The sequence below is a fragment of the Condylostylus longicornis genome, unplaced genomic scaffold (assembly GCF_029603195.1).
Source record: "Condylostylus longicornis isolate FDR11 unplaced genomic scaffold, ASM2960319v2 ptg000098l, whole genome shotgun sequence".
NCBI lineage: Eukaryota > Metazoa > Arthropoda > Insecta > Diptera > Dolichopodidae > Condylostylus > Condylostylus longicornis.
The window spans coordinates 1,564,232-1,589,439 of record NW_026578066.1 but is presented as its reverse complement, the minus strand read 5'-3'; the positions used below and the strand labels follow the sequence as shown (position 1 = coordinate 1,589,439).

Below are 25,208 nucleotides of genomic sequence, written 5' to 3'. Positions count from 1 at the left end.
TGCTTAAATAGCTTTTTTTAAAATTAAATATTAAAAATATTTAGAATAAATTTTACAGGATTTAATTTAGAAACGTTCAAAGAAAATTATTATACCTATACATTCAAAAATATAAATTTACAATTTGCTCTACTATAAATATACATTACTTAATGGACGTTAAAGTTTTGTTTTTTTTTTTATTATTACAAAAATTGGCAATTTTGTTAACTCTATAAACTACAAATACAATTTTAATGCTTTAATTTTTTTTTATATAACAATTTCTATTCATTGAAGCGTTATTAGGTTCTTTTTATATTTTAAATTTTTTTAAGATATTAATTTGGATAAATTAATATCTTGGGTAATCACAAAAATTAAAAATATAAGTTAAACAAAAAAAATCATTTAAAAATATAATATTTTTAATATTTTATTTTTTTTTTTGTACAGAGCATATTTCATAGATATTTCATTGAAATTTGAAAAAAAAAAAAAAGAAATATTCGTACAACAAGCTATTATTGAAATAAAATCTGCTTTTTAATGTTCGATGAATTCTTTAAAATGACCCTGTACATATATATATAACATGTATATATATATAATATATAATATTGTGTTAAAGGTAATAATTTTTTGAGCTAATACCCTAAAAACAGGTAAATTTTTTATTATAATATTATGTTAGTGTTTTTTAGAAGGCGTTTTTGCTATTGCAACAGCCATTGGTAAACTTGTTACAATTGTATCTTGTGTTGTTTGTGTAGTTTGAATCATCATATTATTATCATTATTTGGATTAGAAACCAAACAATTATTATCTACAATAACAGATCTATCTACATTATTTAAATTATTTTGAGTATTAATAGTTGATTCATCTGGACTTATTCTGCTACAATTCGTACCACGACTAATAGTGCAATTATTTAAATTATTACTATTATTTGAAATACTATTATTACTATTATTTGAATTTTTTTTATAATATTTTCTATTAAATTTACTGGACTTTAAAAATTTATTTGATTTATTTGTATTAGTCGTTGATGGTGATACTAATGACATTGTTGTTGATGATCCCATAGAACATGTACATTGAGTATTATCAAAATCTTTTAGAATTGTTGATGTTGTAGGTTGCTGATGCTGTTGTATCAAAGCTGATTGATGTTGTTGTTGTTGTTGTTGTTGTATTTGTTGCTGCTCATTACTATTACAATATTTATTTGGTATTGTTGTTAAGGTTGAAATTGAAGAACAAACGGACGGAATTGAATTCTTTTCATTTCTCATTATAAAATTGGTTCGATATGGTAATGGTACAATAGTTGTAGTAGTGGTTGTAGTTGCTGTACAAGCATTTTCATATATTTGTTTTTGGTCATCTAATATAATGTTATCACTTTGTAAAATATCATTATTTGATTCAATCGTTGCTAATTGATTTTTATTATTATGCTCTTGTGAATTTTCATCAGTCATAATATGATTTTCAATAGAATGTTGTATAGGTTGTTGTTGCTGTTGCTGCTGTTGTTGAATAACCTCAACATGATTTAAATTTTTATTATGGGATGTTTGAGATTGTTGTAATGGTTCACCTAATGGTAAATTTGTTGATGCGGTACATATTGGACGTACTTCAATTGAAGTTGACAAGGCATTTGATAAATTTACGGTGACAATTGGTTGAATTATTCTTGGTGATGATGATGATGATAAAGTTGAAGTAGGTGGAGGAGGTGTTACTAATGTTGAACCAATACAATTTGATTGTTGTTCATCATTTGTAATTGGTGCAATTGTTGTTATTGGTTCAGCTAATGTACAAGATGTTGATAAATTATCTGAAGAAAGTTGTACAACAGATTCATAACTTGGTGGTGGCCCATATAATTGATAATATGGACATAATTCTAATCTTGGTAAAAAATTTGTTTGATGAGCATGTTGTTGTTGCTGTTGTTGATAACGTCTTAATGTTCTATCACCTGTTACACCATTATGATATCGAACAGATGCGGTATCATAATAATTTGAATTTCTACCATCTACAAAAAATTATTAATTATATAAGAATTGTATGTATAGAGATAGGTAATATTATCAACAATTGTTTTGAGCACTTACTACGATAGTAATATGAATGCACTCCATTATTACGGACTAAAGTTACACGCCTCTCATAATCATTTGCTGCTACATTAGAATGTCTTCCATTATTTCCACTATTTGATGATCTTGTTGGTGTTGAATGTAATAAATGATGATTGGCTCCATAATAAGAACCTGTATCAGAACCATTATTTATTTGATTTCTAATACTACCAGATGAATCACTCTGTCGACAAAATCTATACCACCAGCTACCACCCGAACATACCATAAACATAAAAATTAATAGTAACCTGTTGAATAAAAATAAAAAGCGTTTATTTTAAAGAGAAAATTTATTTTATTAAGAATCTATATTGAATTGGTAAGCCCAGCTGTATATATCTTTTATATATAGATTGACTAAAATTGCAAAATATACTCGACAATTTGTTCACGAAGAAAATCTTCATATACATGTGAAGATAATTCTCTTTCAAATCTGCTCTCAATTAAAAAACTGTACAAGTCGAATTTTACTGTTTTTGATTTTATTACAAGTTTGAACTTCTCTTGCTTAAATGTATGTGATGTCATAACTTTATTTATATACCTAGGTTAGCTTCGTAGTTATGAGTAAAATTTTTAAAAGTTGCACCTTTGCCCTGAAAAATAAAAGTGAGCTGCAAACTTAATTTGATCAGCTAAATTTGGTTTCTCAACAGATTTTTCTTATTTCTACTAAAATGAAACCTGCATACATCCTCACTCTGAGATTGCGAATAAAAGTAAAAAAACCTGTGCATCATTACTTAGAAGCCTGAAAAATAAAGCCAATAGGGTACGGTATTATTTATTTAAATGAAAGCGATAAATATAATCCGGATACGCCGAGATACTTAAAAATTTTCTTTTCTTCAAAGTTTTGAGCAATTGACCTCAGCTCAGCTCATAATCAAAATGTGAGAGCGGTATTTCAAAATTTTACAGTTTCAAAAATTTCATATATACTGAAACAATAACAACAACTTAAACCAATGAAAATTTTGGACAGATAACAGCTTCAAAATTAGAAAATAAGATAATTTTGAAGGTCTACTTTGAAGCTGCCAAAATTTTGAAGTGGTTCTTTACCTTTTGATTATATTTACATTAATGATTACTTGTTCGGATTTGAGCTTTAGTTAGAACCTTAACACAAGATTATAATAAATATTTTTCAAATTTATTCAGCATTTGACAATTTGACCATGTTTGTATTTTTCTTTAAATTATTTTCAATAAATACACAAACGTACACACATACATATATGTATAAAAGAATAATAAACAAAAAAAAAAAAAAGCTCATAAATAATTAGTGCGCTGACTCCACTATTTCTTCCTTTTAAAATTCCTTTTATTTTTCAACATTTTCTTTATTTTTTTTTTTTTTGCTTTTCTACTTAAATGGTAAAATTTACATAAAGTTGGGGCTGTAAAGAAAATCAAGGTAAAAATACGCACATACATAAAGAATTGTGCACGAAATCAGACAAAATTTTTATTTGTGCATTTATTTCTATATATATATATACATATATTAATTATATTTTATAAAATACAAACACATAAACTCGTGTACGTTAAAAAAAGCTTGAATTTTTCAAGAAGGACATCATACGAAATTCATATTTCATGTTTAATTCTTTCATATTATGCTCATTTCGAATATTTTTGTTGTATATATATATAGATAAAAGTGATCGGAAGGAAGGTTATCCGATTAAAAATAAAAATTAAAAATAAATATGAAAAAAAAATATTCGTCTACATAATAATGTGAATGTATATACATGGTATGTATGTATGTTAAATAAAGAATTCTTATACATGTGTTGCACTTATAATATTTAAAGGCAAAGGACATGTCAATTAAATTATTATTTTTATTATGATTATTATTTATATTATTATTAGAGTATATTATGATATGATTTAATAAGAATATATTTATTGTTAAGGGAGGACTAAAACTATATATAATAAAAGAACAAAAAAACAAAATATAAAAGAAGAAGAACGGAAAGAATGCAATTAGAATAAAGAAGTAATTTCAAAATCGTTTTATATAGGGACGTTGTGCATACATGGGTCTTTGTATATACACATAAAATTATGATAATTACATGAAAACTGCATTCGATCAAACCCATGGTATCTAAAATAGCACATTTACATATCATGAACAATTTATAGGTAAACATAAAACACCATATTTAAATATAAATTTAAAAAAAAGTTCAATTATTCAAACACAAATCTATTGAAATAATTTTGCATAAATTTGGGAGTTATAATATTCAAAATTTGCATAAAATTCAGAGTTATAATGAATAATCAAAATAATCAAAAAATGAATTGTGTCGCTAATAATTTAGTTAAGCTTATAACAGTATACATATATTGCCTTTGCATATTTGAAAATACTACTGCATTTATAAAAGTTCGATATGAAGTTAATTAGAGCCGAAGAAATAAATGTACATTTTACAAATTTAAAATAACTCGAGATAGATGAGAGAAGTTCGAAAAAATTTTATTCTAATTTGGCACTATTAATTATTTGCGTCTCAACAACAAGTTAGTCACAAACCAAGTTAAAACACAATTGATTACGAAGCTGCGGTGCGGTATGCCTATTGCCATGAAGCAGTCCTATATCTCTCCTGTCATTATTATTCTATAAGGGTGACAGAGGAAAAAAAAATTATGTCCTTGTACAAAAATTCATCTATCTACCTTAAAGGACGTAGAAAATTTTGCAAACTAGTGAACAGACAAACAGACAAATTGAAATTAATGGGAACATTTTTATTTTTCAAAATATTTAAAAAATTGTGTCAGTGAAAATCAAGCATCATATAAGTTTATAAATTTAAAAAAAAATAAAAGAGAAAATTTTGAAAAAATTAAAGAGTAATTGAAATTTTTTTTTTTTTTTTTAAATATTAAACATAAAAAATTCTGAAACCCTTACATGTTAATGATCATTAAAATTAATTATTAATTAGGTTATTAAAAAAAAAAAAAATAGAATAATTTTTTTATAAATTTGTCTCTTAAGGATTGACAAAGTCCTTTTTAAAAGGTTCATATAAGCATTTTTTTTTTTTTACATTTTTAATAGTAAATTGTAATTTGTATGATAATTATAAAGTTTATATTTTTGCTATGTGAACATGTTTTAGAGACACATACACCTACTCCCTACATACATGCATATACATATGTGTGATTTAGATGTTGGAGAAAAATTCATTTATTTCAGGATTTTATTTAATGAATATATTGTTTTAGATAGGAGGATTTAATTTTTCGGTTCAATAATATCCGGCTCATATATACATACCTATATGAGTATTTTATAAAATAATTATGTAGAATAAATTTCTATATTTTAATATAGAATTTAATAATTTATATTATTTAATTTTAATTATACAAGATTTTATAATTTAATATGAGTCTTTCTATATAGAAAATAAAAATTGGAAGAAAAAATTTATTTTTTTAAATAGTTCTAAATAAATTTATGTGAAATATAAATTGAATATTAAACGTGTACATGGAAGTTTTATCAAATAAATATTGTGAATGCTCTGACAAAATTTTCCCTAATTGAATTAGAAGGGTATATTAAAATTGAGGCAGTAAAGCAATATATTGTAATATATGAATTATTAAAGATTTAACGGCATTTGAGAAGTAAAGAGAACGATATCAAAGTTTTTGCTATAAAAGGGTAGCACTTTTTAGAAAAACTTACTTTGAGGCGTGGGGTTCCGAGGAGAAGAAAGGAATAAATTTGAACCAAATTAAAGACTTTGCCTACCTTGAGGGCAATGCTAATAAACAATATAAACATCAATGCAGAATTTCCGAGGGGAAGAAAAATTTTGTTCAGTCGATAAATATACAATTAATTAGTTGATATCAGTACAAAATTTATGCAATTTTCCCCTTCTAAAGTGTGTAAAGATGTGGTACAAGAGGTGGCATATTTTAATATATTTTAATATAGCAAAAAGAAGTGAACGAAGAACATACGAACAGAATAAAAGTAATATAAGCAGATTTTAGAATTTTTTTACAGTTCTATCGAATATTTGTAAGTACTTAAAGAACTATTTTCAGGAAGGTGAGCTTTAAAGCGCCGGAGAAAGACAAGATATTGCATCTCTTTTTTTCCACCCTGTAAGGCATCGAGGCTTTTAGGCACTTTTCGCGTCCACCTATAGGATATAGGAATCCTTTTGCTCACCTACATTAGCAATATATCTATTAGCCCCTGACAAATTGCGATATTGCAGCCATTTCAAGTCTCGAGATCATCAGAATTACAGTCACAAAGCCCCTTCCGAAACATCTCAATCGCAGACGAGCCACCACCTCGCAATTATACAATAAGTGCTTCACCAGTTCTCTTCCAGGCACATGCGACAGATCTCCCTCTCTGTCTTTCAAATCCTTTTCAGGAGGACAATCAAGAGGTAGTATCCAGTGAGTACACGTACCGAAAGCCTCAAATCTGAACGACCAAATGTGGCTATAGTTCTCGCCCTTTTAATTCCAAATGAGATATAAATTTTTTGAAGTGAGATAGAGAAATTTTCCCAAATGTCGACCTTGACCAATTCCTCCCAACCATTCAAGGATTCATTCTCCTTAGCACCTTTGGTGTGCAAAACATCGGCCTAACGAATATTTGACGCTCTTCTCCGGGCGAAACCATCAACTCTCTTATTTTCGTCTATATCGAAATGTTCCGCCACGCAAGTTAAAGTTACCTAAGGTACTGGAATAATCTACTTCATTTCCTTCAAGGAAGGAAATTAGGAATTTTTTTTTAATTTTTCTTTTTTAAAACATTAAAACATTCATAGAATCAATATATAGTTTAATATAATTTATAATAATATAATTTACGATATTAATTCAAAAAAATTACAAATTCCTATATTGAATTTTAAGAAAAAGAAAAAAATGTTAATTGAAAAGGACCTTGAAATAATGAAAGGAAAAAAATAAGTCGCATATATTTTTTATCAACAATAATAAGGAAACCATCTCAAATATTATAACGCAATAGTAAATATTTGTAATTTTATAAAACACGAATTTGAATATTTTTCATATATGTATGTACATATATGTATGTACACACACTACGTATCCAACATATAAGCAAAACAGTAAATAAAATTATATTCATACATGGATATAGGCTTGATATACATGCTATAACACCGAGTATGTGCTTATTTTCTGTACATGCATGCAAATTACTTCATAGGAATAAAGCAAATAAAAACGTATATAAAGGAAAAAAAAAATATTATTAAAATTTTTGATGGCCATATTATTAAATTTTTCATTATACACATTTACATAAGTACACACATACTTCTACCATCTACATATTATATACATAATTATAGTATACAATTATTTATTCAAGTATATTATGTGTGTGTATGTATATGTTTATGACGTCATATTGTATTGTAATCATTTTATTTAAATCAATATATACAAAGCATTTTTGTTCTTTTTGTTTTTTGTTAAAATTCGACAGCTTGAACGAATTAAAATGGAAATTTTAAAAGTAAAATATTTTTAGTTTAAAAAGAAATATGAAAATTTAAATAAATTATAAAAAAAAATGATTATTTTTGTGAAAAAATAAAAGTGAGAAAGTAAGGAATAAATTTAAATATGCAAGGTTTTTGTTCTGTGTCATACTCAATAGCAACCAACGGATGAAGTAAATGCAGGCGCATATTATTTATAATCAATATCGCCAGACATTTTTGAAGATGTTTTTGCTTGTTTATGATCAATTCGACAATGTTAAACTGGTCTGAGGCTTGGAAAGATGCTAATGATAAGAAATATGGTTCAATACTGGATGAACTCTCCTTTTAGGTTCTGTGCTTCTACCAAGCAGTTTCGGAAATGATAGTCATTGTAATCAAGTTTAATCCAATTTGAGTGTATCGGGCTAGAAAAAAATTAAGGGTGTAAGAAGTAAACGGAAAGCGCAATTGATAGAAAGGAGTATGAGAAATTAAGAGAGCCAAATGAAAGACTAGGATAATACTGAACTTATTAATTTTATATTGTACCAAGCAGCTTTTGATTGGTCTTCCTAGGCATTTTTTATTATAGCATGTTTTTGCATATTTTTTAATTTTTGAGGCACAATTTACTTTTTATTAAAAATATTTAAGTTCTAAGCTAGAAATTCAAATGGAAATCTACATCAAATATAAACCAGCGAATTAGTCATCAAAAGAAACACCCAATTTATATTAAAAAAAAATAATTTATTCAAATAGCTTACAAAAGGACTAAAATATTGAATTCTGTATACTTAATATTCTTCAAGTTCGATAAGAAATTTTTTTCATAACAACGAAACATGTTGAACAACGAAGCATGTTGAACATCAAACAATATTGTTGAATTCTGAAGCAGATCATGAAAAAAAAATCAAAATTTCTGTTGGTTGTAAGAAAATCAACAAACAGGCACCTTAAAGGAAATGCTTAAGAATATACGTGAATACTTGAAAACAGGATTTTCAAGTATTCATATAGAACTTCTATATACATCGTGAATTTTCATTCTCCTCAGCAGTTAAACAACATATGAATTGACAAAAAAAAAAATATTGACTTTAATTACTCCGTTATTATTATAAAAATATTTATATAATAACGGAATAAAAAATATAATTGACTATTAAAAAAATCAAGTTCAAAGTAAATTGTTTTAATGCATTATTTATACGTACATATATATATAGATAACGTATATGAAGGCCTCTTTTGTTTCATAAATTAAATCGGCTTATAAAATTAGTTAAGTTCATTGAACGTTTTTTTCCCACTCTCTCTCTCTTTCTCTCTCTCTCTCTCCCTCTCTATATTTACATTTCATAACACTGTTTTTTTTTTTAGTGTATGTATTTAATAATTTAGCTTATAATTTTTACTTTTAATCCTGCTATACACACCTACAGAAATAATAATCAAAATATATTCTTACATAAGTAATGTACATATATATACGTAAAAATATATACAGTTAATCTTATAAAAATTTTTCTTTTGTTTTCTATACCACTTGCTTTTCTTTTTTAATAAGCATGGCACCAGAAGTATAGAATTTGTTGTATATAGGTATATATATAGTGGGTATATATTAAGACCTTAACCTTTCTTATTATTATTATCCTTTTTTTTTTAATTTTTCCTTTTCTCTTTATTTTGATTTTTATTCTCCTCCACCACCCCTCCCCTTCCCCCACCATTCCCTTCTCATAAACTTTTTATATATGTTTTATTTCGCTTAATAATCATTTATATATGTACGTTTTAGTATACTTGTACATATATCGCTTATAATCATGTAAATTAACAACATATTTACAGATATACACAATGACATTAACATTTTCCAAGAAAAACTGAATAATACAAAAGAAAACACACGACAATATAAAAATTATAATGTTAAAAACAAAAAATCATTTTCTCTTGTTAAACTATAAACTTACATAAATATATATTGTAGATTTAGGTATAGGAGTTAATTTGCTTTGAGCTAAATATATGGATGTTTGTATAAAATGTTAAATAGAATATAATATGACTTTAGTAAACGTTTCTTAAAATGTCATAAATTATTATTGGATATTATCAATTAATACATGTAACATGTACACGTGTATATACAGATAGCACAGGTACAAGTAATACTCGTGTACAGATAGTTAAAATTTTCTATATATATATATAATATATTCGCATATATGAACCCTTAATCATACACAATAGTTGTGTCATAGTCAATAATATATATACATAGATTGGTAACTATATTATTGTTATTTATAGAAAAAGTTATTGTGCACCACCACCAACGCCACCTACACTTTTAAACACGTGGCCTTAAGACTTTTTTTCCCTTTATGCTTTTAGATTTTTTGTTTTGCTTTAAAATAATAGGAAAGGAAATTGAGAATCTTATAATTTTTTGTTTTTTTTTTGCAATTTTCTTGTGTAAGTCCTTTTAACGTCTAAAACATGAAACAGAGGTTTTTTTTATATAAAGTTTATTTTCTTGCTTTTCTTTTGTTTATAATTTTTGTTTCCTTATTGTTTCTATTGTTTCTTTATATTTAACTTGTGTTTTAGTTGTTGTTTTCCTTAATATTGTATATATATATATATATATATATATATATATATATATATATATATATGTATAAATTCGAGCATATAAATTGAATAAAAGTCTCTTGTTCATAATAATATAAAAGTGGAAAAATGAATAAAGTGTTTTCTTTACTTAATTTTTTTTTGTTATTTTTTTTTCGTTTACGTATAAGTATATTAAGAACTGCATATTAGATTTACCATCAATATATCGCATGCAATAAACTAACATGATATTAGACTATTAAATATAATAATAATAAGTATATATATATATATATATATATATGTATGATATATATGATATATATACATATATATCATATATATCGCATATATCATCGTATATCATATATATCGTGTATGCTTTATTCTATATATATTGTACATATGCATGCATGCAAAATATACATGTGCATTCTGTATAAAATAACAAGGATAAATTGAATTACATGTTTACATGGAAATTATTATTAGAGATACAATGTCATGGTGAATGTTGTTGGGGCAAAAAAAAATGCTTATAAAAAAAAAATAAAATCATAAGAAAAAATAAAAACGATATATAAGTGAAATTAATAATTTATAATATAAAAAAAAAAAGGGAAAAATAAAGGATAAAAAGAAGAAAAAACAAAAAATATATAAAATGAGCACCTTGTGAAAAATTATTATGCATGCAAGATATTAACTATGCATACCTATGTGTAGGTGTGAATATCCTCGGCCTTTATAAAGGATATTCTCTTGGATTTTTCATATATATTTTTTATAATATAAAATTTATATATATATATATATATAATATTAAATGTAAATAACATCTAAATGCATATATATATATATATATATATATATATGTATATATATATATGTATATATATATATAATATATGTGAAAATTTTTCAATGTGAATAACGTAAAGGTTACAAATAACGTCGGCAAGAACAAGGTTTCTTTTATTCATGCTAGTTTTTTTTCCTGATATTATTATTATATTTCTTAAAGTTTCATTTGCATTCATGAAATTTATATGCATATATATATATATATTTAATATATATCTATGTTATGTGTATTTACGTGAAAAAATTTCTTTTTTTTTTCCTCTCTAGTGACGAAATAAAATGTATATTTATGTAAATTTATATTGCAATAACATTATTTATAATATTTTAAATATATAAATGCATATATATGTACAAACAAAAATATTGGCAATAATAATAATATTATTTCAAGAATAAATATTTTATTTCTATAATATAAGTGTATGATAAATGTATGAATTATTATAATGCTACATATACTAAGTATGTAGTATGGAAACTGTAATCATTTTATTATTGCATATAACTACGGCAATACTGAAATCAATATGAAAAAAAAAATACAATAAAACTTAATTTGTATGTGATTACATTATGTCAAATATATGTGAATATGTTGAGTAACGTATATAAGGTTGATATTATATTTATGTCAAATATATTAGGTGATTTTATGTTAATAATGTTATGTTATATGTATATGATACAATTTGTAAGTAATAAAAATTGAGATAAATTAATAAGTAGAAGTAGGATATATGTAAGGGCTTCTTATTCTTTTCTTTAGAAGGAACTATCGTATTGAACGCAACAGGATACTTTATAAATGAAATTATGAAACTGTAAAAAATGACTAATGTCAATGAATTTGTTGTCGATCGAAGAAACAGTATTTTCTTGTTTCGTCCACTACATCGGAAGTCAAATTTTTTCATATGAAATAAAACTGATTCAAATAATAATGAGGCGAACGAGACTCTTGATATACGGCGCCCGTTACTTAACTTATGCTGTTGAAACATCAACGTTTAATGCTTTGCAGATTAAGATAACGTGTTTAAATTAAACAATTAAATCAAAAGGTGCATCGGCAAAAATTGCTCTTTTCAGTACTTTGAATAGATTCCACACGTACCACAGATTCTGCAACGCCGAGAAATGAAAAGCGGGATCAAGATATTTCATCTTTCTCAATTCAGTAGTGTTGTTCGACCCGTGACAGAAGGCCATTTAAGAATTACCGTAAACGGAATCTATTTAATAGGACTATAACGATAGGGCTACAAAACAGAACAATAACAAAAAATGAACAGCAAGAAGGCAATACAATTAAAATGCGGAAACACAAACACAATAGCAAATTGGAAGAACTTAAACAGTTATCTCACTTCTCACAGAAAAAAAACACAGTTTGGAAAGCCATATTACTTGTCACCTCTGCAGTTACATCAAAGCCAAGTGGATAAAAAATGAACTCTAATGTTAAATGACATACTTGTCAGAGATAGCGCAAATCGACCGATGAGGCAAATCAACTAAGCTGAAGAAAGGAAAAGGTAACGTGGTTTACCGAATTAATACCAATTGCACAATGTTGACCCAACAGAATAAGATGTCGCTGATCAGAATAAATATAAAATTTTCATAGCTGAAAAAAGGGTATAACTGGTTGCAGAGAAAGGAGACAACATCACTAGGTGTTATATTAAGAAAATTAATATTATTTTTCGTGATTTTCTTAGTCAACACCAATCTTATGAATCCATAAATTAATTTTCTTTTAAATTATAAAATAAGAGACATTTTCTTACGACTACTATACACATGCATAGCAGTATTTTAATTATATGGGCGTATGTGCATAATATTCATTTGTGTATATAAGTATAACACTTCTCTACACAGCATTCAATCCGATTCATTATATTAAATTAACCTAGTTTTTATTTTGTTTTGTAAATAAATTTTTTTTTGGGAAAAAGGGAATAATGAATTAATTAATTGTTTGATTTTCGTTTGTTTTCTGAAAATCATACAATAACAATATTTATTTAAATGAAAATATTGATTCAATTTTTTAATAATAATCTTATACTTAATAATTGAAATTATTGAATCAGTATACTTGTATAACAATAAAAAATAAGTCTTTGATAAGATATACATAGCTCTAGAGGTACATAAACTCCATATTTTGTACATAAACAATGATATTATTGTTAATGATATATTGATATTATCAGATAATGTATGATTGACCAGCTCAATTTAGAAATATGTGATTAAAAGGCTCGATTCACAAAAGGAAAATGAGCTGTTTTGCAAAATGAGACCAATAACTATTGGCCTCATTTTGCAAAACAGCTCACCATATTGCACCAATAACTTTTATTTTTACTTTTGATTTTACTTCCTAACTTTCTGAAAGAAGAAATTTTTTCATTAGTATAGTTAATTAATACGTTTTGGCTCATGGTGCAACAAAAACTTTGCACCAATTTTTTTAATTGATTAAAAAAGATGTAAAAAGTTTCCACTAAAATGAAGATCAAAAATAGTGACCACGGATTTCGAATATCTATTTGAGATATTCAGGAACAAAGCAAATTACTTATTAATTTTCAATTAGATTAGTATAGCCACATTTTCTTATGCATTACCGGTAATCTTACCCTTTGGTAAGCTTATATTAGATTTAAAATATTTTTTTCTATTGTTTTGGAAGAATAAAAAGTTAAATAACATTTTGCAAGCTAGTTTAACCAGCAGAGTATTTAAAAATTGAAAATATTCATATACTTTTTCTTTATTAATCAATTATCACAATTTGCCGTATATTCTAATGACTGGATTTTATCTTTATATGTATATCTTGCAAACGTATTCATGAAATTAGTATTAGAGCAATATGAAAAATTAAAAAGGAATTTTTCATTAAGGCTAACAACCTGATTTTTTGATTTTTTTTCTCTTTCTGTTTACATAAAATATTTACATAAATAATGCATTTTATCAAAGGCAAAAGTAATTTATATAAAATAAATTTTTAACGTAAAGGTATGAGAAAGGACATCGGCATATCGCTAGGAATATTAAATTAAAACAATCAAATATATTACGTTGAATACCCATGCGTACATATATACGTACATTCATACATATAACATACATATATACAGTATGTGTTTAAATAATAATCAAATTTTCCTGAGATCAAATTTGGGTTTTTATTATTTTTTGTTTTTTCTTTTGTTTGTTTATATTAATTAACTAATGATATTAAAGGATATTTTTTTTTGATTAAAAGTAAAAAAATTTTTCTTTCATATTAAAGCGTTTAGTGTACTGTGTATTATTTAAATAGGGATGCATGTTATTAACACGTGCGCGAACTTTAACCTTGAATCATCTGAGACAGAACATAGGGGTACTTTCGGAAATTCAGGTTGCTATTAGAGCAATAAACTAATACTTGTATATTGCTCTCATCTTCTAGATAGATTGGGACTGTTTAGAGAGGCTAAAGTTAATTAGATTGGTAGAACCGGGTGGATCTGTGCTACACCATAGTACATGGACGTACAGGACAAAACGGCACGACGTGCTAGCGGAGGGGGGCAGCGAGTATACTCTTTTTGAGGAATTAGCCAGAAAGGATTCCAAGAATACGTAATAAAGAAATTGAGAGGGGAAGGTCGGAATTATAGAGAAAACATATTATGTTATGACAATCAAAAGAATTTCTGGGTGACTATTATAAGAAGAGTTATAATAAATCATAAGTAGAAATAGGAACCAGATGAAAATGCTCTCTGCTCGGACTTTCCAACGTTGTGAGTGAGTATCTGAGAAAGTTTAGTTGTAAGAACAATTGCATTTGTAGATTAAGTTCACCATTTGCTCGAACGTGAGGTTTTAATCCACAAAGCCTCACTGGATGTATTCATCTCTGGGTGTATTCAGCTCAACATCATAGAATTGAACACCATAAGTTTTTCGGGTTTGGTGATTGGTATAACATGTTATGTAAGGTTTAGAGGGAAAGCGAAAGAAAGTGAGTATTGAAAGTGTTATATCTATAATACCTTTTTGGGTGGTACAATAGACCGTACTATGGTGAATCGCAGCACACTTTAGTCCTAACACAGCAAATTTCTATCTAAATTACGTACTTAAATTGTAAATTGTATGCAAATGCTGAAATACATTATATTATTCATATAATTTTGTAGCGCGAAATTTTTAAAAACTTCAGCGCACCTCAGATAAGAAAAGGTATGTTACCCAAAGAATTGCATGATATATAAAGCGATTGTGCATAGAAAAACTAACACTTTTGAAATCAATAGAAAGTTCAACTATGCCAGATTCAAAATTTTTGAAGTGATTAACGATTTTTTTAATCTGGATTTAAATCGAATTTGAGTCTAGATTTAAAAAGAAAAATTGCCTAAAATGCAAGATTTCAAGGCTTAGGTTAGAAAAGATATAACGACTTTGTGTTAGGGAACCAATGCAAAAATGTAATACAATTTTTAGGAAAGTAATGAATTTTTATCCTAACCCTTATAAGTCATTATACTTATGTAGTCATCTATATATACAAAATACTCAATAAAATTAAATTTTATAGTTTCTATTATAAAACAAATTGTTTGTGCATATGTAGGGATTTTTTTTTTGTAAGATTTTATTCTATTTGACATTAGAGAGTTGAAATCTTTTAATGTTAAATTTGTGCTAAAGAGAATAAAGTCACAAAAATAATTGAAAAGAAAAACCAGAACAAAGAATAAACTGAGAAAAATCTTTCCTTTTCAAAAAAAAAATTCTTTAATTTTTTTTTCTTTCGATTTACGTGTTGTGCTACATCATCAGTATATTACATAAAAAGGATAATAAATTTTGTTTTAGTAATTGTATTAAGAAGTTTTTTGTTTTTTTTTTTTTTTGGTTTTCTTTTGGTAAATAAAATATAAAATAAAATTCTATAATTGGAATATTGCATATGTAAGCATAGAATTTAATTTAAAAAATTCATACAGATTGGTTTTTACTTTTTTTTTTCTTTGTAGTTTATGCTTTCATATGAATATTCAATCCTTAAAATGTTCAAAGGATGTTGAATCCAATTCTTTGTTTCCATTAACAGGGAATTGTATTGGATGCTATTATAAAAAATATAGCTAAAATGAATTTTATTTAAAAGATTCCTGGCAGATGGGTCAATTTCTTGGAGGTGAGTAGAAGAGCTTATATTAAAAATAAAAAGCATTTTTAAACCTAAATCTAAATTCACATTCCAACTTTTATCTACCATAAATTTTAATAAAAACAGCTCTGAGTAAAAAAAAATATTTGTTTAGCAATCACGTGAAGCTGCCTAAAGCAGCTACTTTAAATTATTTTCCTTCGAAAAACTCTTAATAAAAGCAACTTGAATGTTATCTAAATGAACAAAATCGGAGTGTTTCGGTAAGTATTGTCTAAGTAAATATTTCTATTTAACAATATTGTTTTTGTTTTATCCCATATGATCTAGTGGCTAGGATAGCTGGCTTTCACTCAGCAAACCTGGGTTCGATTTTCGGTATGGTCCCCAATTATGAATCTATTTTTCCTGCTTGCACCACTGCAATTTATTGTTGTTACCAGGATCTTACCATTTAAACAAAGAGTTTAAATTAATTAAACAAAGAGACATTTAATTTAACTATACTAAAAAACTACCTTTGAATTGATGCAAATAGATTACAGGTTTCGATTAAATGCTACTTACTAAACTAAAGATTTAATTACGAAGAATTTAAATAATGATATTCTGATTTCTCAATTTTGATTTTATACGAAATTGAGTTAAATTGTTTCCCTTGTTGACACAGAATTAATTTTGATTGAAAATAAATAATTTAGAAAATTAAGTAAATTTGAAATTTTCGTAGCTACAACACATATACCAAATATATGTAACTAAATTTATATAACAGTATAACACTTTTTATATAACTGTTATACAATATATTTTATTATAGTTTACGCCGATGTGACAGCTGTGATTACGTAAATTAAGTATTGAACTAATTTTTTTTTAAATATATTAATGTGATATCATCAATTTATTCACAATTTATAAAAATAATATCAAATTAATTTATCCGATAAAAATAATGAGGGCAATTTTCATACTTTTTTGAATCAAAATTCACGAAAAATAAATTATTGTGTAAGAATGCATTAATTTTTTTTTTGGGAAAATAATATAAAATTCATTTTTCATTTAAATATAACAATTTCAACTTTATATCGATTATTAATTACCCTACATATTTTAAATGTTATACAAAATACTCTCATTTATAAAATATGACCGTTTCTCTTTTTTTTTCTTATTTTATTTTATTTTTTTGTTTTGTTATGTATAGAAAACCATCCGTAATACAATTTAAACGTGTTCAAGTGTTTTTATATTAAAAAAACAAAGAGAAAAAAAAATATAAAAAAATATAAGGATGAGAGAATTTTTTCTTCTTATTTTATTTAATTTGAAAATAAATTAAGAGCATTTTGTTTTATTATTCATATAATATGAACGGTATATATATATATGTGTGTGTGTGTATGGAAAATATGCCAGAGTGTACTTAAGTGTTTTTCTTTTATAGTGCATGGGTTAAAAAAAAAAAATTTTTTTACCAGTGGTTACACAAGAATAAATAAATTGTATAAAAAAAAAACTATCATTTAAAGTTCATAAATCATAAATAATTTTATATTCAACATTATATTGTACGAGTATTTTATATAATATTTATTTAGGTTAACTAATAAAATCTAGATTTTTTTTTTGGTTACTAGCTATATATTAAACGCTGCACTATATATATATATATTATGTTAGTATATATAATTACGAAATGACATTGAAGTTTCTATGTTTGTTTTTCTATACTTATTTGAAAGAGAGAATTTAAATGTAAAAATCACGTTCATATTTGCAGTTAAATTTTTTTCAGAATTTCTATTTTAACTAAAGTTATAAAAAATAAATTTGGATCAAATCATTAGTCTGTATAAAAGTAGAACATAGAGAATTAAAAAAAAAAATCGGGTTATTTTAAAAAAAAACATCTGATGTGGTAAACACATAAGCGACCGCAAAGCGTATTGTCTAGTTTAGCGAAAATGTTGTATGAGATTATGAAAATTACTTTTAAATTCTTTTTTTCAAATTTTAAGCACATTAGTCAGCTTTTTAGTTAAAATACCTACAAAAATGTAAATTTGGCTCTTGCTAGAGTTTCACTTTATACCATGTCAATTCCCTGAAAAGTTTGCCAATAATTGGTGGTATAGTAAACTGAACTCAAATATTAATTTTTCAAGAAGTTCGACCAATAAATTCCATGGGTATGATAAAAAATGTTAAATCGGACCCTATTTCGATTTCCGAGCCCTGATGTTTCTAAAAACTTTATGAGTTCATTGTTTTAAAACCCTAAATTTATATATTTAATTTCACGCAAACTGAATGATTATTTCTCTTTATATGCGCAATAGTGTGAATTTGGCCCGTAGTAAATATCCTGTTGCTGGTACCTAACAGACATCTCTCTAAAAGTAGAGAGACTGACAGACAGACATCCCCGAAAACTGGACATTCGAAATTTTGTGCTATCACATAACCTCTCTTATTGTACGCAATGTAGTCGGTAAAAATTTTTATTCATATTAGCTATTTTATTATCAGCTAATTTCTTAATACATGTTTTCCATTGTCTACATTTAATGTAAGAGTAAAAAACTATGAAGACCGAATTAAACGAGTAATTAAATTAAGAGTAATTTTTCAATTAAGATTCATATTTTCCTTAACAACAAAATGTTCATATTTTAAAAATAGATAGAAAATTTTGATTTTCTATAAATTTTTCAAAATACTCTGTATTTTCCTGCACATATTGATATACACAATTCACCCTGTATTAGATTATTGTATATTAAATCGTTTTCAAAAAAACAATAAATTTTACTGTTAATGAAAACATTCTATATTTTTTTTGCTTTAATTAAATAAATTAAAAACCTAATAAATTTTAAATAAAAATTTGAATAATTAAATTTAATTTACTTAAACGATTTTAATTTTTTATATTTATTTATATTTTTTCTTTTACATACCAATAATACCAAAGTTGATAAAATTGAAATGCTAAGTGAACACAGCATCCAAATGTACAACAATATTCATGTCTACCACACATAAAATATCTTGATTGGCCTGTAACTGATTGCAATGAACAATACTTATTTGATGTCACCTGAAATAAATGAAATTAAAATTTATATTGATTTTGCAATAAATTTTATTTTATTTTTATATTTTCAAAAAAATTTTCTATATCACACACTACAAAAATGACGTATATAGGACAAAGAGAATGTTATAAATCACCCAGCCTCATAAACCAAAACAAACATATCAAATATATGTTAAGTTTATTTTTAAATACATATAGGAATTTTAATTTAAACAAAATATAAAATATAATAAATAAAATGATGGTAAATAAAATATCAAATTAAATTTATTGTATTACAAAAAAAAATTTTTGAAGAAATAAAAATTCCACTAATTGTCGTTAAAATTACAATTGATACTTTTATGTACCCTGTATAGAATGCGAAAAATTATCAAAATAAATATTAGCCCAAAACTATGCTATAAACGTTTATTTAATTATTGTAAAGTTTCATTTATTTTATCTTGTTATAAACGAAGCATTTATTACTTTGTAAATTTCCAATGTATAACAGTTGAAAGTTATATAACAGTTCAAATGTATAACAGTTATTTAAAAAGAAAAAGAAATCAAAAATTGCTCATAAATTTTGTTTAAGTGCAGTTTGAAATTGAGTAATTAGTTTGTTTTACTGTAGGTATATTTCATGTAGATTAATAAACGTAAACCTCCTAAAAATACGCAAAATATATTTATATACAGGAAAATGTAATAATGAAAATAACAAAAATGTGTGTGCTTGAAGCCCGCAATGACTTAAAAACAAAAAATTTTTCGTCTAATACGAAAAATGTATAAAAAGATGATATTTTTCGGTAAGTCAAATTCCGGCAATTTTCCGGTATGTCAAATATTAGACGATCATGTAAATCACAAAAATAGTTTAATGTTTCAAAAGTAATAAAAATTTTCACAATTGACATATTAGAATTTTACTTTTCATAGGTATATTAATATTTAAATATAGACAACATAGATTGCGATGTATGACGTTTGCATATCATGTCACTTTGGAATTCATCACTAACTTCAAATACAAACAATTTGGAAATTGTAGACAGAGTGGGAGAAGCTTTTGTATGCCTTGAGCGATAAATATGAGAAAAAGAGATAAGGCGGGTTGTTGCCTAAAACCTATACAAGATAAGAGAAATTTTTCAAATATTAAATTTTTTTTTTTGATTAAATACCAGTTATGCTTTGTTTATATTGTTTTATAATGTCAAAAATTTTATTTAACAATAAAATTTAAAAAATTTCTAACAATAATGAAAATTGATTTATTTTTTTATTACTAATATTAAAAAAAAGAGTTATTACAGATTATAAATTTGTCATTAACTAAATATAAGATTGAATTCAAATTATAATTAAATTCTTAATTAAAAAAAAGCCATAAAATTTACATATACACGCATTCCTACATACACACATATAAAATTCAATTTAATTGTTTTCTAATAAAAACAAAAGTTACTTTTTCTTATAAATATATGTGTATAGTTCATTTCTTTCCTTTTTTTTGTATATGTAGTATACGCATAAATCGATTTTCATAAAAGGAAAAAAGGATAATACCTATACGTACTAAAGTATATTTTATTTGAGAAAGTTGAAGGACATAATTTATTAAAAGAAACTTTTACACATTTTTCCTCTTTTATATATTTTTTGTTAATAATAATATTAAGCAAATATATCTATTATGTATATATAGATATATGAAAATATTTATACTTATAACAATATTAAAAAACTTATTTTTCAATGAACTTTTGTCCCTCAAATTTAACCTTATATCATAACAAAAAAAAAATAAAGGAAAAAGAAATAACCTTGATTAAAATTATCATTTCTTATACTTTCTTTTATATATATATATATATATACTCGTATATATATATATATTTTTTAACAATAATAAATGATGATTATGTTATTTTTTTTACCGACATTTTTCCAATTAAAATTTACTTTTTATATTTTAAATTAAAATTTACGCAAAATATCTAATTGAATGTTTGTGTATCTTGTTTTATAAAACAAAAATTGAATAGTTTTATTGATGATACAAGCTTATTTTAATTCTTATGATTTATTAAAGTTAAATTTATTTAAATGAGATTTCAAAATTATTTTATACATTGTAAGTTTATTCTTCCTATGTGCTCTGATGCTTTTAATATATTTCGTTTCCTTCCGCTAAATTTTTAAAGAAAGGCAAAATTCATGTGCCTAATTGAAATTAGATTAGACTACTACGATTAATATTTGGATTTGTCATAAAATTCAGTTAACTTTAAATAAACAAATGTACTTTATATTATATTATCCGAAATTTAAATATTTATCCGTAATATTAATATCATATTACAATTATTTGGAACGTAGGTGTCAATTATTGTAGCGTATGTATTACGAAAAAAGTTTGAATATCAATAAACAAGGAAAGAATATCGCGCGGATTTTACATGTTTACCTCATTAAGTTTTACAAATTCTTAAAAACTTATAAAATATTTAATTTTTTAATATTAATTATTTTTGAAATTGTAATTGAATTGCTCTATTGCACATATAATTTGTTATTTGCAATATTTGATTTTTCTTTGTTCTCGAAAAATTGGAATTTTTTAAGTTGTTTTTTTTTTTTCAAATATTAAAAAAGCAGATTAAAGCAATATTGAAAATTTTAAATATAAAAAAATTGATTTTTTATACAATTTTTATTTAATTAGCCCAAATTTATGCAATTCATGAATTAATTTTTATATTTGTAAAAATATTTAAATCAAAATTCAATATTAAATTTTAAATATTTTTTGAAAAATTTAATTTTTTTGAACAATGTTTAAAAAAAAAAAAACAAAATTAATATTTACTTATTTCTTATATACATATACACACATAGCGTATACGAGTATGTATATATGCCCGTTATATATAAATTTTTGAATGAGAATAACCTATTGACCCAAAAAAAAAAAATTGATCTCCTTATTATTCTTTACATATCAAAATCTAACATGATGATGGTTACATTCTGATACAACATGATATTCTTTACATTTTAAGCTCTAACATGATGATGGTTACATTCAAAAGAAGAGGAATTAAGAAAATGTCATAGGGTATCATATAAAAATTTTGAAGTGGGTAAAAAATTTCAGAGATTTGTTAAAAAATACAAAAACAAAAACTATATATACTCCGTGCTCTATTTGAATCAGAAGATGAAGCATTTATATATGTGTGTATGGTACATGTGTATATGGTATGTAGATATTAAGATATTATCAAAATTTTATTTGTATTTTTAAAAATAAAATCCGCTTACTTATATTGTTAAAAAAAATAATATTATTGGGTACAAAAACTTGGTCTATTTAAGGACCCTTTCCATATATTATTATGTTTGCTTTAAACTGACCTCATAAGAATTAATTTTCTATTTTGATATTTTTTTTTTCAAATTATATTTGTAATATTTGCATCTTATATATAATATATATATATAACTATGTATTAGATTTTATTATAAATGGCAAATAACCAAAATACTGTTCCATTATAACATTGTCACAATAATAAATTTTTGTTATTTTCATATATTCACATACCAATTAAATAAATTATATTTTCAGTCGTATTTTAAGTTTGATCAATTATCAATTATAATGTAACAGAGGATATGTGTTATTAAAAATTGAAACCGTCAGCTCAATTTTTATTGACTCTGAATCTGTTTGCGAGAAATAAAAGATGTACAAAAAAAAAATCTTTAATGGCTAATGGACTTTTTAATACAATTTAAAAAAAAAGAAAAATATATGGATCACAAAGTTTATAGAATGTTTAATTTGATGCTGAATGCCTTCTTTAAGCTAAACCAGACTTAATCGTTTCTCACATGGGAACACCGAAAGAGTGTTCTTTTAAAATGCTCTCTCGTGCCATAAATGGAGAAAATTCCAAATGCATTATTGAAAAAATTGCAGGTCAAGATATTATAATTTAACTATTGTTATCATTATCATTTCAATTATTAATTTTGACTTTATTGCCATTTATATTATATTTTAAAATACAATAATATATACGTATAGTATTAGCTTACCATTTTAAATTTCATTAATATTAATATTGTAATAAGAACTATTTTATTTATTTTAATCATAATTTAATTTTGGAAAGAAAAAAAAAATTTTTAATTTTTTTAAATAAATTTTTAAAATTTTTCTTTATTAATTTTTTTTTTATTTAATTATTATAATATTCATTAAATATTATGTTCAATATATATAACGAAATATTAATTATATATAACATGTGTATTATATATAATTAAAATTAATTAATTATTATAATTTTTTTTTATTTAAATTCTGAGCAATTTTCAATAGCATATTTAATTTTATAATATATATATGTATATATTTTTTTTCATTTAGAAAATAACCATTAATTTTTTTTTTATTTATTCTTATTTAAAATTATGTGCTTTAAAATATACCATTTTTTTTTTATTTATATTTTGTTTTAAAAGTTATAATTTTATTAAATATTTTTTTATAATATATTTTTTGTTTAATTTAAAATTTGATTATTTTTTTTTCTTTTTATTTTTATTATTTTTAAATATTTTTTGTTATCACTTTTTCAATTTCAATTTCAATTTTTCTTTTTGATTTTATAATATTAATAATATATACATTTTGAATTCTGATTATAATTTATACTTAAATTATTTTATATTATTTACTATATATATTATAGTGTATAAATATTTAATATGTAATTTTATTTAGAATTTTCTCTTTATCGAATATTATATTTTGCAATTTGAGAGTAACAATGTAAATTGAAGAATAAAATAAATAAAGAATAAAATGAAACACAACGAATTATGTATATTATATATAGGAATAGGAAAATAAATATAGTGTAATATTTATATGTTATTTTGAAAATATAATACTATATTATATATATTATATTATGTATATAATATGTATATGCAATTGTATATATAATCTATATAAAATATATGTAAGTCCTTTAGAAAGTCCTTGAAAATATTTTATATTTTTATTTTCTACACATAATATTTTTATGTAGATACAAAATATACATAATATACATAATAATATATATTTGTAATATTCAAATATATTTACATATATTATAATATGAAAAACCAAAAAAAAAAAATAATAAAAGGGAAATTGTTTAATTTTTTTTTTATTTCCCTTATGTAAATTAATAATTTAATATATAAATTTATTAAATATATTATTAAATAATTTAAATATTTATTTATTAAATTGATGTTTAATTTATTATTATTATATATATATATTTATTTACATATCATATGTGTTTCATAGTTGGGACATAATCTATATAAATATAAATTTTATTTTATAAAATATAATTTTTAATTTCTTATACTTATTTTAAAATATAATTATTTTTTTTTTTAGAATTTTAATTTTATACTTCTGGTTTATTTTATTTTAATTGTTATACTAATTAATAATTAATAATTTTTTATTAAATAATTTAATATCTCTTTTATTTATAATTTTTTAATATATTGTGTATATAAGTTTATGTACATATAAATCTGCATTCTTCTATACTATTTCTTATATTAATCTGTAATAATTGTATTTAATTTTTTACTTTTACAATAATTCAACAATTTATTGATATGTTTTAATAACATTATA

The 25,208-nt window shown here is 23.8% G+C and overlaps 1 protein-coding gene across 1 annotated transcript; it reads right to left on the bottom strand.

The window, feature by feature from the left end:
- Positions 1 to 265: 265 nt before the first annotated feature.
- LOC129613996 (myb-like protein AA) lies at positions 266 to 23,782 on the bottom strand. The gene is made up of 4 exons (XM_055528361.1): positions 23,594 to 23,782; positions 19,356 to 19,495; positions 2,119 to 2,396; positions 266 to 2,039 (listed from the first exon to the last, which is right to left on the bottom strand). Exons 1-4 carry the CDS (start codon positions 23,651 to 23,653, stop codon positions 670 to 672), a joined length of 1,848 nt encoding a protein of 615 aa, XP_055384336.1. The 5' UTR covers positions 23,654 to 23,782; the 3' UTR covers positions 266 to 669.
- Between the last annotated feature and the right edge of the window lie 1,426 nt (positions 23,783 to 25,208).

Coding starts and splice junctions, on each gene's coding strand:
- LOC129613996 (XM_055528361.1), bottom strand. CDS start 23,653: ATGATTAAAATAAATAAAATAGTTCTTATTACAATATTAATATTAATG. Junction 19,496..23,593: donor TATTAATGAAATTTAAAATG/GTAAGCTAATAC, acceptor CATTTATTTCAG/GTGACATCAAATAAGTATTG. Junction 2,040..2,118: donor GCATTCATATTACTATCGTA/GTAAGTGCTCAA, acceptor AATTTTTTGTAG/ATGGTAGAAATTCAAATTAT.